The sequence below is a fragment of the Artemia franciscana genome, chromosome 11 (assembly GCF_032884065.1).
Source record: "Artemia franciscana chromosome 11, ASM3288406v1, whole genome shotgun sequence".
Lineage (NCBI taxonomy): Eukaryota > Metazoa > Arthropoda > Branchiopoda > Anostraca > Artemiidae > Artemia > Artemia franciscana.
Window position 1 is genome coordinate 41,784,912 of NC_088873.1, and position 16,998 is coordinate 41,801,909.

Genomic DNA, 16,998 nt, shown 5'->3' on the forward strand with positions numbered 1-16,998 from the left:
AAAAATCTCTATAATTAAAAATTGTCAGATGCCCGACCTCCCTGTATCAAAGCAGGATCCCTGAAGACGAAAAAAGGATTCTGTCAAGCACTTGGACAATGGCAAAATTCATTTTAAATCTAACTAACCTTTCCCACCAAAAGATAAATTACAATTCAAGAGATATACAATCAGTTGATAGATGATGAATGTCGACTGAAAATACATTTATCTAAACAGAAAGCCCCGACAACTATCTAAGAAGTCAATCGAAAAAGCAACACAAGGCTTACTAACCGTCATCTCTAGCTTTTTAATTGGTTATCGTTAAACTGAACTTCATCGCCACGAATCCATCAACTCAAATAATTGTTTCGGCGCGGGCTTACATCGTATTTGAAATTTGCTGAAGTGAAGTTTTAACAGCTCATCTGAAAAATGATATAGTGGTACCTTAATGCTTATCGCTTTCATTACTTCTTTTAAAAATATATTTAATTAACGGTATATACTGCTGCTGCCATAAATTATGCAGTTGGAACAGTTACAATAAAAATAACACTCAGGGCCAAGATAGCAGTGATGGTCTTACTGATGGATACTGTTCCTTTTATAACAGAAAGTAATTTTTTTTTGTCAGATCCAAGTCACTTGGAACCTCTCACTTCCTCTCTCGTTGGTTTTGGAGTAACACGAGCGTGGCCATCTCGGAGAAAGGGGACTCGTAATGATGATATTTAAATTTTTTTAACTGAATCACAGCTTAGATACCAATCCAGTTATGAAAACTCGATTTATTTTTGGGATACAGTGCGCGGTAGCGATACTAGCGGCTGGAAGCAGGAAACTGGCAGCATAGCTTAGATACCAATATATTGGTATCTAAGCTGTGTATGTAACAAAAAAAAAAAAAAAAAAAAATAGCGTTCCCGCCTATGGTGTTGTAGTACGATCTATGTGTCGGAGCGCGGGCTTGGAGGAGGCGCCAAGTTCAGAGCTCTGTACCAAAAGTTTCTCATGGGCAAGATCAGAGTTTTCATAACTGTACTAGTATCTAAGCTGCAAACTGAATGTAACGAATAAGACTGTTTAGAAATGGGCAAGTTACATAATTCGGTATCTTTGTCCCTGGGGCAAATTCTTTTAACTTCCCGCAACTCGGGTTAAAATGAGGATCGTGAATTGTCTATCCCACGTACTGTTGGACTGTGGGAGCGGTCAAGGCCCACGGGGCCAAAAGAGCGGCTGGGAGCTCTTCGATTCACATGGCCACTAAAAAAGGTATTAGAGCTCAAAATCAAATATTAAATGATCACCCATATCCTACCATTTTAACATGAGCTGTTCAGTATGATGACACACAAAAAAATAATCATAAAAAAACTTTCAAGACACATCCTTTTTACTAAGCTTAACAAGCTCCTTTATCGAGGATAAGAAAAGGCCCTTGGACCTCACTAAAGGCAACGATGTTATTTCCATTTTACAGAAAAAGGCATATTTTGAATATTTTGTTTCTCCTATCCCAACTCCCCGAAGCAGGAAAAGCAAAAAAAAAGATTTGTATTTAGTAGACTAAGATGCAGCTAAGTTGTAGAAATGTATCCTCCCTCGTAAATCCATTCCTCAAAACATACAAATCAATTTTAAGTTCTTCTTCATTGTTCATTGCAATCTTTGTTTGTTATGGATTTAGTTTCTTCTTTCATAGGCAATCGCTGTTCGTTTTAAGCTTTATCAAACAATTTGTTACCACGAACTGTAAGGAGCTAATCTGCCCAAAAGTAATCAAAACTCTAAAATACGGAATCATGATAACAATAGATCAAACAGTTCGTGGTAACGAACTGTAGTAAGGAGCAACCCGGTTCAATAGTAACCGAAACTCTAAAATTCGGACTCATGATAACAATAGACAAACAAAAAGAATTACCTAAAAATTTAACTCAAAAAGTCTTGACAAAAATCATACCATCAAATTCAGCATGTCAAAGAGCTAAGTTTCAAGCTCCTATCTACAGAAACATGGAATTTCGTTATTTTGTTGTTTTTTTTCCAGTGGTGATTGTATCAAACCAATGATCCTGGAGATTCGGAAAAGAGCTTATTCGAACGGAAATAAAAGTTCCAGTGCCCCTTTTAAGTGGCCAAAAGTATTAGAGGGCACCTAGCCCCCTCCCACACCCATGTTTCCCCAACAGCATTTGACCAAAATTTTAAATAGCTATTTAATTCAGCATAGATTGAAAGGCACAATTGCTATGCCTTTGGTGATTATATGCCCACCCATAGTCTCTGGGGGTAGGGTGCGAATTTACACAATTTGCCCATATTGTTCATATATATTTTTTGTTATTGGGGTAAAAAATATGGAAATTTGTCGGAGCCATTTTTTTGACCCTACTTCTTCTTCCTCGACCTTTTACTGTAAATTTTGAGTTTTTGTCCCATTTTTGGGGGAAAGATCGCTGAAGCACTAGGGCCGTTGATTTTGAATCAGAAGTGTTTTAATAGAGGCTTTAAGACTTTAGCATAAAGAGCATAGAAAGGGACAGTCCCCTTCACATACAGAGTATTTCTGTTCGTTTTAAGTTTCAATGTTGCTCCTTACTTTCAGTAAATAAAATATGTTTTTTGTTGAATTTCTGAAAATTTTTCCAATCATTCCATTAAATCCTCCCACCCGTGTAAAGTTTCCATGAAAAACTCTCCTCGAAAATTTATTCCCAAAGGTCTATTCTCTCTGTGGAAAATCTCCCCTCCCCGAGAAAAATTCTTCCCGAAAACTTTCCGTATATTTCCCAATAACAACAACTGTATGTAAACAATGGACTAATTCTCTAGCTTACAGTCCTCTTTCCAGGAGTTATAAGGGTCCGGAGAGGGGGTTCTGGTCATCCCCAAGGGCATAGTTATTGGCCCATTCAACTATGCTGGATCAAATGGCTACCTCAAAATCTCGATCGTATGTCTTTAGGGAAAAGTGAGGGGCACACATGAGGGGGGGGGGCTAAGTACCCTCCAATGTTTTTGGCCACTTAAAAAAGGACTAGAACTTTTAATTTTCATTCCAATTAGCTTCCTCCCGGTCTTCTAGGACCATTGTTTGTATACGATCCCCCCTGGAAACAAAACAACCACAAATAAACCCGCATCCATGATCTTCCATCTTGCAAAAAATACAAAATTGTGCATGTTTTTAGATAGGAGCTTGAAATCTCTACATCAGGGCTCTCTGATATGCTGAGTCTGATGGTAATCTTTCAATTTGGATCGCTTGACTTTTTGGGATGTTTCGCCACGTTTTCAAGAATCAGGCCAGGCTTGGTAAACTAAAAAGCTATAACCATGAACTAAAAGGCTAACTAAGTCAAAAATACGAATAGCAAACTTAAAAATTTATGTGACGAAAATTCAAATTGGTGGGTTGAGAAAAATGAATTAAAAAAGAAGGAATATTAACTTCTCAATAGCTGCCCAACCCTTTTGCCGTGGATTAACCATTAGACATTCCGTCTACATGTAAGAATGGCACCTTGAAATGTTGCTATTATGGCTATCAATCAGAGTCAAGATAATTTTCTTCTGCTAAACAAGATCAATATGCTTGTTCTTCTGCTTGATAGTTTCTTCTTAATTTGAGATAGAGTCGTCATGGTATTTAATTTGACGGAAAAGGGAGAAAGCATCCATCCCATACGAGCTTTAAAACCATGAAATTAGGTCTAAATTGTCTGAATTGAGATTTAAAGATTTTTTAATAATGTTAAAAAATATTTTAAAAAAAGTCGAAAAACTCTTTTTGGCTACTGCATTACTGTTATTATTGTTCTATATTTTGTTTTTTACACAAAATTAAGATTAGTAAAAAAGAAAAGGTTGAATTCTTTCTATAGGAATAAGATTATTTTTCTAAAGTTATGTTGGCGCTATCCATTGTCCTGGCCAGGAAAACAGAACAGAGTATTGGTTAAGATAAAAGGGAAAGAGGAAAATACATCATCAGTAGGGAAGTTAAAGATGAAGGTGAGGAGATAAACCTGCATAAGCCATACCTAATAGTTCCTCAAAATTTGTTATTCAGGAAAAAATCCAGGGGTGGAGTATCAAATTATTTACTCCTCCCGATACATCTGTGGTCATTCTTGATTCGCCTTGGCTAATCCAATACTAAAACATTAAACTTTTAATGTTTCAACTTTTTTTTAAACTTTTTATTTAGTCCTTTTTCAGATAGTAAATAATTTCTTAGATCACAGTGTCTGTCCATCTTCCATGAAAATTAAATGAAGGCATAGAAAAAATTAAAATTTTCACTAATATAATGTGAAAATTACAAAATAATCACCGTTTTCACTAGTAATAAAAAAGAACATTCCGGTTTAACATCTAGAAGTCTTTATCAAGGGAAGCAAAAATGCAAAATGAACTAATTGAAAATAAACAAAATTTATAAAGAATTTTTTTATTTGCTTTTGCGTATAATTTTTTGATATGGGTTTTGTCAATTATCATCAAATAATTTTGTAGATAACTTCGAAGACCATACAGCCTTTCCATGACGAAAGTAAAACAGTTCAAAAGAGGGATGAAACCTTTTAATTGACAGTGAACATATAGTATATATATATATATATATATATATATATATATATATATATATATATATATATATATATATATATATATATATATATATATATATATATACATATATATAATATATATATGTATATTATATATATATATATATATATATATATATATATATATATATATATATATATATATATATATATATATATATATATATATATATATATATATATATATATATATATATATATATATATATATATATATATATATATATATATATATATATATATATATATACATACATATAATATGTATAATATATATATATATATATATATATATATATATATATATATATATATATATATATATATATATATATATATATATATATATATATATATATATATATATATATATATATATATATATATATATATATATATATATATATATATATATATATATATATATATATATATATATATATATATATATATATATATATATATATATATATATATATATATATATATATATATATATATATATATATATATATATATATATATATATATATATATATATATATATATATATATATATATATATATATATATATATATATATATATATATATATATATATATATATATATATATATATATATATATATATATATATATATATATATATATATATATATATATATATATACTATATCTATATATCGCACCACCCCAACACCTATTTAGTTATTAGTGGAATTATTAGTGGAATTATGGATTTTGTTTTTTTGATTGGCCTAAGCCACACTGGCTCGCGAAGGAGGCGAGTTAACTATTTGTGTGTATTAAATAAAAGAAACAAGTTTTCTTATTTGAAAGTAAGGAGCGACATTAAAACTTAAAACGAACAGAAATTACTCCGCATATGAAAGGGGCTTTTCCTCCTCAACGCCCCACACTTAACGCTAAAGTTTGACTCTTTCTCTTAACTCTACTTTTTAAAAATACTAAAAACAGTCCCCCTTACCCGGACTCTGGATCACAGAATTATGGTTCGAGTCCTACGCATGACTATTTTATCTGTTCGCCAAAGATACGAATATAGAAAATATATTCTCTATTGGTAAAAGTTGAATCTGTCTGATAAAAATTGGTTTTAGGCCTAAAATATTCTATACATGCATATGGATAAAGGATTCTATCAAAAGTGGGGGCTGAGGTCTTTTCTCTTTGCAAATGAGCATTTCAAAAGTTAACGAAAAATTAAGCAAAGAGAAAATGGGTTTTAGTTTCGACAAAGCAGTGAACAAAAAATAAAATATAAAAACTACACTTTAACTAAAAAATAAAAATACTCCGAATAGTTCGGCCCCACGTCAGGGAGCTTTTTTCAGCGGAAAAAAAGTTACAAACGACAAAACAAAAATTTTTTTTAAGGCTTAACACACAAAAAACACGACAACTAAAACACAACGAAAAAAATATATAAACAATAAATAAATAAGAACAACTCACATTATATAACAAAACTCCCAGCACTGATGGTAATAACTTTAGAACAAAACCAAAGCAAATGTTAAGCAAATGTTTATAAGGAAACCATGGGTTCCTTTCCCCTGCAACAATCGGTTTATAAATGGGAATCTATTAAAAGTGAAAATTATATTTACATGAACAAAACAAAAGAAGGTTACCCAGATCCCAAATAATCTCACAGGTTAATGAAACAAGTTTATGAATTGTAAACTGAATGAATTTTTTCATTTGCTAGTTTAGCTGTAGTCCATTTACTTCTTACAGTATTGACCTTGCTTTGACTTTCGTTCGCGAGGTTATCACCAGCTCCGCGACAAAGTGAAAAAAATTCTTCTTTTTTGTCGTTTGTAATTTTTTTCCGTTGAGAAAGGCTCCCGGACGTGGGGCCAAAATATTCGGAGTATTTTTATTTTTTTTAGTTAAAGTGCAGTTTTTATATTTTTTTTTTGTTCACTGCTTTGTTGAAATTAAAACCCGTTTTCTCTTTGCTTAATTTTTCGTAAATGGAAAAGCAGTGTGGTCCAAGAAATTATTTATTTCAAAAGTTAGTTTTGAAAATATTTTTCCATTTATTATTATTTTATTATCATTTCATATCTTATCGTTATTAATTAGACGCTCCTTCATCACTTAACTCCAGTATACTTTTCTTCAGTTTATCTTGTAGAGAAAATATATTTACACTGTATTTTCAATAAGCTTAAATTAAGTGAAATAATGTGAAAAGCTAAAGTTATCTTTTTTGTTATACAAATGTTGGTGTGATCATGCCCTATTTAATTTGTTGAAATAAAAGCTGTATTTCATTTTTCTGGAGACCTGGAGTTCTGGAGAACTGTTTTTTATTTTAAGGTAAACCGTCTTCTATACTATATAAACTACTTTCTATTTGTTTTGTATTTTTAGGCATATTTTGAATTATTTTTCAAAGATATTTAAGTGAATTATGCAAATACTTTCCATATAAGAAATTACAACTAGTTCAATCATTTCTGGAAAGCTCATCTACTAACGATCTTGAGTAGGCGTTAGTAAAGCTTTCTTGAAGCCTAAGCTATTTTAGAAACCTCATTGCTATTATTAATAATTACGTCACACCAGTTGACGTAGCGCACTTCAGGCAAATCTAGCAAGAGTGTATGCAGAATATTTGTGGTATAAATTTTTATTTTAGTGTCTAAAAAATTCCCTATAAACATGTCATAGGGCACGAAGATTTATTAGCTGTAAATCTTGAGTCTCTATTGCACGCAATCCTTTCTCATTTTCTGTTCACACCTTCCCTTTTACAGAAGAAATCATTTGAGTAGATTGGTCTGTTAGTCGCCTCTACATAACTTCATTTAAATTTTACTATTTAATGACAAAACAAACCATTTCCATTTAAAGGCATGTCAAACTCTGCCTATTCTAAACTAACAATGAAATTGCATTGGTACTTCGTGTTGAACATTTTTGTATTCAAATGATCTTCACGACAATTACATCTGAAAGACCTAAAACAGAGCTGGCCAGCTATGGAAAAAACTATAAGAAAAAGAAATCTGAAGACGAAAAAAACAAAGGGGACTACGGGCAGTAGAAGGAAAAGACAAACTAAAACCACGCGGATATTTCGCTTGTATAAAACAAGGGGTCTTCAACACTAATAACAAAGAAGAAATCCAATCTAAATCCAAGATAAACTCTATTTAGCTTCTATGGTGCTCAATCATAGTATTAACGATTATATTGTTGTTGTTTTTTTCTCGGTTTTAGATTTATTTGGTTTTAACTAGCTTGAATTTTTTCTTTGTTTTTAGAGTTGTTTTATACAGGCGAAACATTCGCATCGTTTTAGTTTGTCTTTTTTTTCTACGGGCCGTAGTCCCGTTTGTTTTCTTCAACTTGAGATTTCTTTTTCTCTTTGTTTTAGACAATTATTATTATTAAACTGAATGTTGTGGCGACTCTTTTCATGGTTACAGCAGTAGCTGCAATCTAGTAAAGAGCATACCACGACCCCTAGTAGCTGAAATCAAACAGTTCGTGGTAACGAAATGTAGTAAGGAGCAATCCGGCTAAATAGTAACCGAAACTCTAAAAAGCACATGTATATATATCAAAAGAATTGGATTTTTATGCTGATTTTAAATATATAAGTTACTCATCAAAAGTTACGAGCCTAAAAAATTTACCTTATTTTCTAAAAATGGGGAAACACCCCCTAAAAGTAATAAAATCTTAATGAAAATCACACCCTCAGATTCAGCGTGTCAGAGAACCCTACTGTAGAGGCTTTCAGCTCCTATCTGCAAAAATGTGGAATTTTGTATTTTTTGCCAGAAGAAAGATCACGGATGCGTGTTAATTTTTTCTTCCCATGGGTGATCGTATCGACCCAGTGGTCTTAGAATATAGCGAGAGGGCTTATTTTAATAAAAATTAAGATTTCTAGTGCCTTTTTTAAGTGACCAAAAAATTGGAAGGCAACTAGGCCCCCTCCCGCGCTAATTTGTTTTCCAAGGCCACCGGATCAAAATTTTGAGATAGCCATTTTATTCAGCATAGTCGTAAAATTTAATAAGTCTTGAAGTCGAATTGATCTCCCACAGTCCCCAGGGGATGGGCTGCAAGTTATGAACTTTGCCCATTGTTTACGTATTGTATTGGTTATTGGGAGGTATACTGACGTTTTCTAGGGAGATTTTTTTCTGGTGGTAGGGGGCCAGGGGGAGGGGGTTATCTGGGAGGACCTTTTCATGGAGGAATTTATCGTGGGGAAGATAATTTCCATGAAGGGGGCGCTGGATTTTCCAGCGTTATTAAAAAAAAACAATGAGAAATTGCATAATTTTTTTTCAACTGAAAGTAAGGAGCAACATTAAACTTAAAATGCACAAAAATTGTAATGTATATGAGGGGGTTCTTCTCCTCCTCAATACCTTGCTCTTTACGCTAAAGTATTTTTTAGTAATTTCAAAAGAACTAATTATTCTAATTAAACGGTCTTTGTGATTCAGGGGTCATTCTTGAAGAATCGGAACAAAGTTTGAACTTTAGTGTAAAGAGCGAGGTATTTACGAGGGGACGAACCCCCTCATATACGTAATAAAAATATACGAATATAGAAGTTCGTTACGTAATTTAATTTCTAAGTTATGTATTAATAATAACAAAAACGTTCTCAAATAAAATCTAAAGTTCTAGTGTCCTTTTTAAGTGACAAAAAAATGGAGGACAACTAGGCCCCCTTTCCTGTCCCTTTTTCTCAAAATTGTCCGATCAGAACTTAGAGAAAGCCATTTAGCCAAATAAAGGAAAATTAATATGCAAATTTCGTTTCAATTATTCATGTACGGTGAGCGAAAAACCAAACCTGCATTAATACGAGAACGCTCAGAAATTAAATAAAAAACTATTTTTTTTACTGAAAGTAAGGAACGACAATAAAACTTAAAACAATCGGAAATTAGTACGTATATGAAAGGGGCTGTCCCCTCCTCAACGCCCTGCTCTTTACGCTCAAGTATGACTGTTTCTCACAGCTCTACTTTTCAAAACAATAAAAACTGTGGAGGGTCATTTTACCCTTAAAAACAAAATTATTTGATTTTTCAACTATAGGCCTACTGAACAAAATTACTATCTCAAAATGTTGATCACATAACTCTGGGAAAAAAGAGACATGGAAGGGGGGCCAGTTGTCCTCCAGTATCTTGGGTCACTTAGAAAGGGCAATAGAACTTTTAGTTTCCACTTGAATGCATTCTCTTCCGATTTTCTTGGATCATAATTCCAATACGATCGCCCCTGGGGAGAAAACCCCCCAGAAAAGCAATAAAACACGCATCCGTGATCTTTCTTCTTGCAAAAATAGCAAACTTCCAAATTTTCCTACAATAGCTTGAAACTTATACAGTAGGGTTTTCTGGTGCGCTGGATCTGATGGTGTGATCGTTAAGATTCCTTGAATTTTAGGAGATAAAAACGTAAAAAAAGGTAAAGGATACGGCATTAGACTTTACAGTCCGTACCGGCGGTGCTGATCTCCGTTTCTTGGCCCTTCAGCCAGGAAGTGAAATGGGGGGTTGGGAGCCAGCCATCCTGTGCATTCACAAACCCTTCCTGTTTACCTTCCCCAGATTTCTCCAGGTACCCATTTAGAGCTGGGTCGACTCTGGCTAAGCTTACAGAGTCAGGCCACTGACCCCCGTCCCAAACTGAAGAATTGGATACGCCGGGATTCGAACCCGCGTCCTCTCAGACAAGGGATCTCAAATCCAGCGCACCAACCCACTCGGCCAGGAGTTTCCCCTATTTAAGAAATCAGGAAAAAATTCCTCAGGCTTATAACTTCTGATTTGTGACACTAAACTTGTTAAATTTTAAATGCTTGGAATCAGCATAATAATACAATTCTTTTGATGCATCTATTGATATTGAAATCCCATATTTTAAAGCTCCGATTACTATTGAGCTGAGTTGCTCCCTTACAGTTTGATACCACGAATTTTTTGAAAATGTACATTTTCGTTTCAATTTATGAAAAAATACTTTCTAATTGCAAGATGGATTTTTTGAAATTTTGAGTCAAGAACGCTTGAGCTTCTACCTTACAAAAACACGGACAATCGCATTGTCTACCCTTTTTAGACCTAAGTCTTTCAGAATATCCTAGTAGCCTAAATACTTTTGTTCAGGTGGAACTTTCAGGAAGAAAAAATATATCCTCAAGTTATGTAATTTAAAGTCAACAGGCATAATAATAACAAATAATCTATACACGGATGAATCCAGGGGGATAGTGGGTCTATACCCGCATCACCCATCAGGAGTAGTTATACTATTTTCTGAGAAAACTATCATCCAGTTACCGCTCTGATTCAACCACATTTAAGTGTTTCTTATTTCAATTTTAAAGTTTTGTTTTGTAAAATTTCTAAAGTGCATTTTTAAAGGCCCAGATAGTAGGCCATCAATGTACTTTTCCTTCCAAATTATACCCTGGTAAGATAATCTATAGTTTAATTTCAGATTAAATCTGAGCCACGATTACCCTGAATTCAGTTCGATAAACCTGACAGTAACTAAACAACTTAGTGGCAGCGGCATTGGAAAAGGAAAAATAAATCATTTTGACTCTGACCTCTATACTAACAAGTACCAAAGAAACTGCTGACCTTTTGCCATGCTTAATTCCAAAGCACAAGCGAGACCTATAAAGCTAAACAATAAAAATCCTTGATCTATTTTTGACTGAACAATACTTTTTATATCGCTGCAAGTAGGCTATATACCAAAAGTGTAGCTTTTTTAAATTTACCTTCCCCATTAATATTTGCATAAGCCAACGGCGTATCCAGGATTTTTGTCCGGCGGGGCGGGGCAAAAACTTCAGAAAAACATCAAAAATTCGTTTATATGCTTTTTTGATACGTTTTTACGAGTCAGACAACATATCCAGGAGGGGCCTCCTGGATACGGCCGTGGTAGAAATCCATAAATACGACTGATTTAAGGGATTCCTTAAAATAATAATAAAAAAAAAAACAATTTGCTGTCTCAATAGGCAAATAATGAAAGTCGAAAGTAGCCTACACGTATTAAAAAAAAGAAAAGAAAAAAAAGAGCAAATTTTGGCATTTATCAGTTTTGTACCGAGCCAGTTTAAAAAGGTACAGTTAAAATTATGCGGAAACATGGAAGCGCGAAAAGGCAGTTCCAACCTCATTGGTCTTTTCACTTGCTCATAGGGTTAGAACAAAATATAACATAAATAGAATTGTTTTAAAAAATGGTTGATTGAGATACGTGCATATTCGAAAGTGCCTATGGCCAGGATGGCTTCAGCCCAATAGAAGACCATAGCTTACGCAAATTGCCACTTCGAATAAATAATAGCCCCTCTCCCCACCCACATTGTGCAATTTGTTGCACTAGACTACTGTGATAGAAAATTTTATCACAAAAAATTGTGATAGAAATATTTGAATATTTTCCAAAATTTAAATTAGAATCCAGCATTTCAATTCTTAAGTAGAAAAACTGAAAAAAAACTACAACTATCCTAAAAACAACAAACAACAAAGATAAAACTAAAAAATAAATAAAAAAAAAATAAAAAAACTCGAACGAGACTGCGGCCAGTAGAGAGAAAAGAGATAAAAGACTAAAATAACGTGGATATTTCGTTTTGTCTAAACTAGGTATCCCCAGCACCAGATAAAAAGAAAACAACGCTAAACTAAAGACAAATAAAACCGCCATCAATAATAATAAATACAATTGTCACTACTGATCCACGTAGGTTGCTTTGATGTTCTCATTGAAGTAACTCGAATAGCTTCTTTTCCCTATGTGGATCAGTAGTGACAAGAGCGACAGTAGCGACAAACCGACGTGGGTCAGTAGCGACACTAAGCTAAAAACAAATAAAACCACCACCAACAATAATAAAAACAATTGTCGCTACTGATCCACGTAGGTTGCTTTGATGTTCTCACTGAAGTAACTCGAATAGCTTCTTTTCCCTATGTGGATCAGTAGTGACAAGAGCGACAGTAGCGACAAACCGACGTGGGTCAGTAGCGACACTAAGCTAAAAACAAATAAAACCACCACCAACAATAATAAAAACAATTGTCGCTACTGATCCACGTAGGTTGCTTTGATGTTCTCACTGAAGTAACTCGAATAGCTTCTTTTCCCTATGTGGATCAGTAGTGACAAGAGCGACAGTAGCGACAAACCGACGTGGGTCAGTAGCGACACTAAGCTAAAAACAAATAAAACCACCACCAACAATAATAAAAACAATTGTCGCTACTGATCCACGTAGGTTGCTTTGATGTTCTCACTGAAGTAACTCGAATAGCTTCTTTTCCCAACGTGGATCAGAAGCGACAATTGTATTTATTATTATTGGTGGTGGTTTTATTTATTTTTCTTTTTATCTTGTGCTGAGGACGCCTAGTTTAGATACAGGTGAAATATCCGCGTTAATTTTGTCTTTCATCTCATTTCTCTCTTCTGGCTGCAGTCTCGTTTCAGGATGTTTTTTTTGTCGAGTTTTATCTTTCGTTGTTGCTTGTTGTCATGTCCGGCCAGTTCGGCTTAAGAACTTTCATCCTAAAAACAAATCACTAATAAAACTACGCCAGTGGAAAAAACGACGAAGGTTAATTAAAAAAAAAATTCAACAAAAGATATATAAAAAACAAGTAAAGAGCAACATTAAAACCCAGGGCGGACATAAAAAAAGTCAAATAATTATAAAAATTTTAAATAAAAATTACCATCCGTTGAGAAATAAAACCCAAAATGAACAGAAATTCAAATGAATAATCAGACAAAACGTAATGATGCCAGATAAAGTGATAGATGAATAAATGAATCAAACAGTTCGTGGTAACGAACTGTAGTAAGGAGCGACCCGGCTCAATAGTAAACGAAACTCTAAAAAACGGAATTTTGATGCTAAAAGATACATCAAAAGAATTGAACTTTCACGTTGATTCTAAATATATAAGTTTCAATTAATTTAGTCTTTGTCATCAAAAGTTACGAGCCTGAGAAAATTTGCCTTATTTTGGAAAATAGGAGGAAACATCCCCTAAAAGTCATAGAATCTTAACGAAAATCACACCATCGCATTCGGCGTATCAGAAAACCCTATAGCAAAAATTTTAAGCTCCTACCTAAAAAAATGTGGAATTTCGTATTTTTTGCCAGAAGACAAATCACGGGTGCGTGTTTATTTGTTTGTTTGTTTTCTTTTTTTCTTTTCCCAAGGGGTCATCGTATCGACCAAGTGGTCCTAGAGTGTCGCAAGAGGGCTCATTCTTACGGAAATGAAAAGTTCTAGTGCCCTTTTTAAGTGATCAAAAAATTGGAGGGCACCTAGGCCCCCTCCCACGCTCATTTTTTTCAAAATTCAATGGATTAAAATTTTGAGATAGCCATTTTGTTCCGCATAGTAGAAAACCATAATAACTATGTGTTTGGGAATGACTTACTCCCCCACAATCCCTGGGGGAGGGGCTGCAAGTTACAAACTTTGATCAGCGTTTACATATAGTAATGGTTATTGGGAAATGTACAGGCGTTTTCAGGTTGTTTTTTTTTGGTTTGGGCGGTGGGGTTGATGGGAGGGGGCTATGTGGGAGGATTTTTCCTTGGAGGAATATGTCAAGGGGGAAGAAAAATTCAATGAAAAGGGCGCAGGATTTTCTAGCATTACTATAAAAAAACAATGAAAAAATAAACATGAAAACGTTTTTTCAATTGAAAGTAAGGAAAAGCATTGAAATTAAAAACGAACAGAGATTATTACGCATATGAGGGGTTCTAAAAATAACATGCATTAATTCAAAAACGTTCAGAAATTAAATAAAAAAAACTAGTTTTTTTTAACTGTAAATAAGGAGCGACATTAAAACTTAAAACGAACAGAAATTACTCCGTATATGAAATGGGTTGTCCCCTCCGCAGTCCCTCACTCTTTACGCTAAAGTTTGACTCTTTGCCACAATTCTACTTTTTAAAACAATTAAAAGCTTTAGCGTAATGAGCGAGGGATTGCGGAGGGGACAACCCATTTCATATACGGAGTAATTTCTGTTCGTTTTAAGTTTTAATGTCGCTCCTTACTTTCAGTTAAAAAAACTAGTTTTTTTATTTAATTTTAGAACAAACCCAGATTAAAATGAACAATCAGGTCTGTTTCAAAACAAACGGATATTAACACTGACTGGAGTGGGACTAAAACTCCCAAAACCTCCTAAAGGCCATAGTATTGTTTGCGGTTTACTGAAATAAGAATATATCATAAAAATTTCCTCTTTTATAATTGTAACAATGAAAATTGAAAAATTGCCGAGTCTTAGCAAAATTTAGATTGTTACATGCTAAACAATCTTGCTACTAAACTCTACTTGCATTCAAGTAATCATGGTTGTTAGAGTGAATTTGTGTTTTATTTGATTTGTTTTTCATGGCTTGACGAAAAAGTCGCACTGTTCCAAATATACATCATTTTCAAAAAAATACATATAAAATCCAATCCTTATAAAAGGGTTTAATTGATAGCAGGAGGGGAAGGCAGTAAAGCTCTTATTTTTCTTATTATTTATTATTATATATTTATCTTATTTATTTTTGATCGATCAAGATTGATCTTAATTGTGTTGCTGTTGCTTTTACGACAGAAACATGCAACTCAATGAAATATACGTAGTTTTTAGTAAAACACAGATGACGCTCCTACCTTCGGAGTTTTTGGGTCGTTAGCCCTGCTCATTTTTGTAGGAATTGACTTTTAATTAAGATTAAGTGGACTGTTTTATTTAATTTACGTTTATTTATGGCTCATTTGTTCATCTATGGCATTATCTATCATGTTTATGTCCGAAGTGATTATTCATCTTTGTTTCAATGCGTTTTGGGTTCCACTTATTCATTTATATCAATTTCTGTTCGTTTTAATTAAATCCGAAAAAATTGAATTGAAAGTAAGAAGCAACATTAAAACTTAAAATGAACAGAAATTATTCAATATATGAGAGGGGATACCCGTTCCTCAACCCTCGCTCTTTGCACTAAAGTCTTAAATTTCTTTTAATAAATTTAAAAGAACTTCTCGTTCAATTTCCACGGCTCTTGTATTTGAGCAGTCTTTCTTCAAGAATTGTGACAAAAAGTCAAATTTTACCATGAAGAGCGATTAATAACGGAAGAGGTAGCTACTCTCATATATGGAATAATTTCTGTTCGTTTTAAGTTTTAATGCTGCTCTTTACTTTGAGTTGAAAATACTCGTTTATTTAATTTCTGACCTTTTTTTAAATCAATGCCAAGAATACCTCTTCTTTCCATATAAAACTTTCCTTAGAACAGAAAACTTCTCTTCTCATGGAAGATTCTCCACATGGAAAACACTTCCCATAGAAAATCCCTCTCCTCAGAAAATGTCCAAACATTACCCAATAACAAACACTATATGTAACAATGAGCAAATTGTATAGCTTGGATCCCTTTTAACAGGGTCTAGTGTGGGTAATTTCATCCATAAGGGCATAGTTACTGGATATCTCAACCATTCTGAATCAAATGATCATATCAATTTTAGTCAGATTTCTTTGGGGAAAAGAGCGTGTGAGTGGGACTAGCTGTCTTCCAGTCATTTTGGTCACTTAAAAAGGGCACCAGAACTTTTGACTTCCGTTCGAATGAGCCCTCTCTCAATATTCTAGGATCATTGGTTTGATATGATCACTTTTTCGAAAAAAAAACATATATATGTGATTTTTCTTCTGGGGAAAGAAAATACGCTCTCTAACAAGCCGAATCTGATCAATGTGATTTTCATTAAGATTGCTTCGCTTTTTGGGAGCGGTTTCTCCTTTTTTCACAAACAAGAAAATTTTTTCAGTTTCATATCTGTGAATATGTAACGTTAAACTAAAGGAATTTTATATATTCGAAATAAGCATGAAAAGCCAATTCTTTCAATGCATCGATTGTTATGTAAGATCTGCTATTTAGAGTTTCTTTTGGGCCGAGTCGCTCTTAACTTAGAGTTAACTAACAACAGGTATTTGATTATTATTTGACTTTATTTCTACTCTTCAGTAGTGACCGGTTAATCTATTGAAACCGGCCCAAAAGGGATAAACTATTGGAGCTACTAACCCCTCAAGACGTGATTAGGCACGCATGGTTCTGATGCTAAACTATAGCGCACGTGTATTGTTCACCTGTGTCATAGGGAATGTTTTCTTCAAGATGTATATGTCTGCTACAAAACGGGTAGGGCTTACTTTGGTTGTTATATAATAAGATTTTGGGTGTTATATAATAGGACTTTTTAGAGACCGTTAGTCAAATGAGAAAGTCC

The 16,998-nt window shown here is 33.5% G+C and overlaps 1 protein-coding gene across 3 annotated transcripts in view; it reads right to left on the minus strand.

The window, feature by feature from the left end:
• LOC136033239 (EGF-like repeat and discoidin I-like domain-containing protein 3) overlaps positions 1-16,998 on the minus strand; it is a 118,409-nt gene that overhangs the window by 84,907 nt on the left and 16,504 nt on the right. For 2 of the 3 annotated variants that reach the window (XM_065713953.1, XM_065713954.1), the window contains exon 2: positions 277-410. In XM_065713953.1, the coding sequence (XP_065570025.1) occupies positions 277-282 (6 nt within the window). In that variant the 5' untranslated portion in view covers positions 283-410. Of the gene's footprint in view, positions 1-276; positions 411-4,034; positions 4,054-16,998 lie in introns of those variants that run through there. The other variant, XM_065713955.1, reaches the window with a different exon arrangement.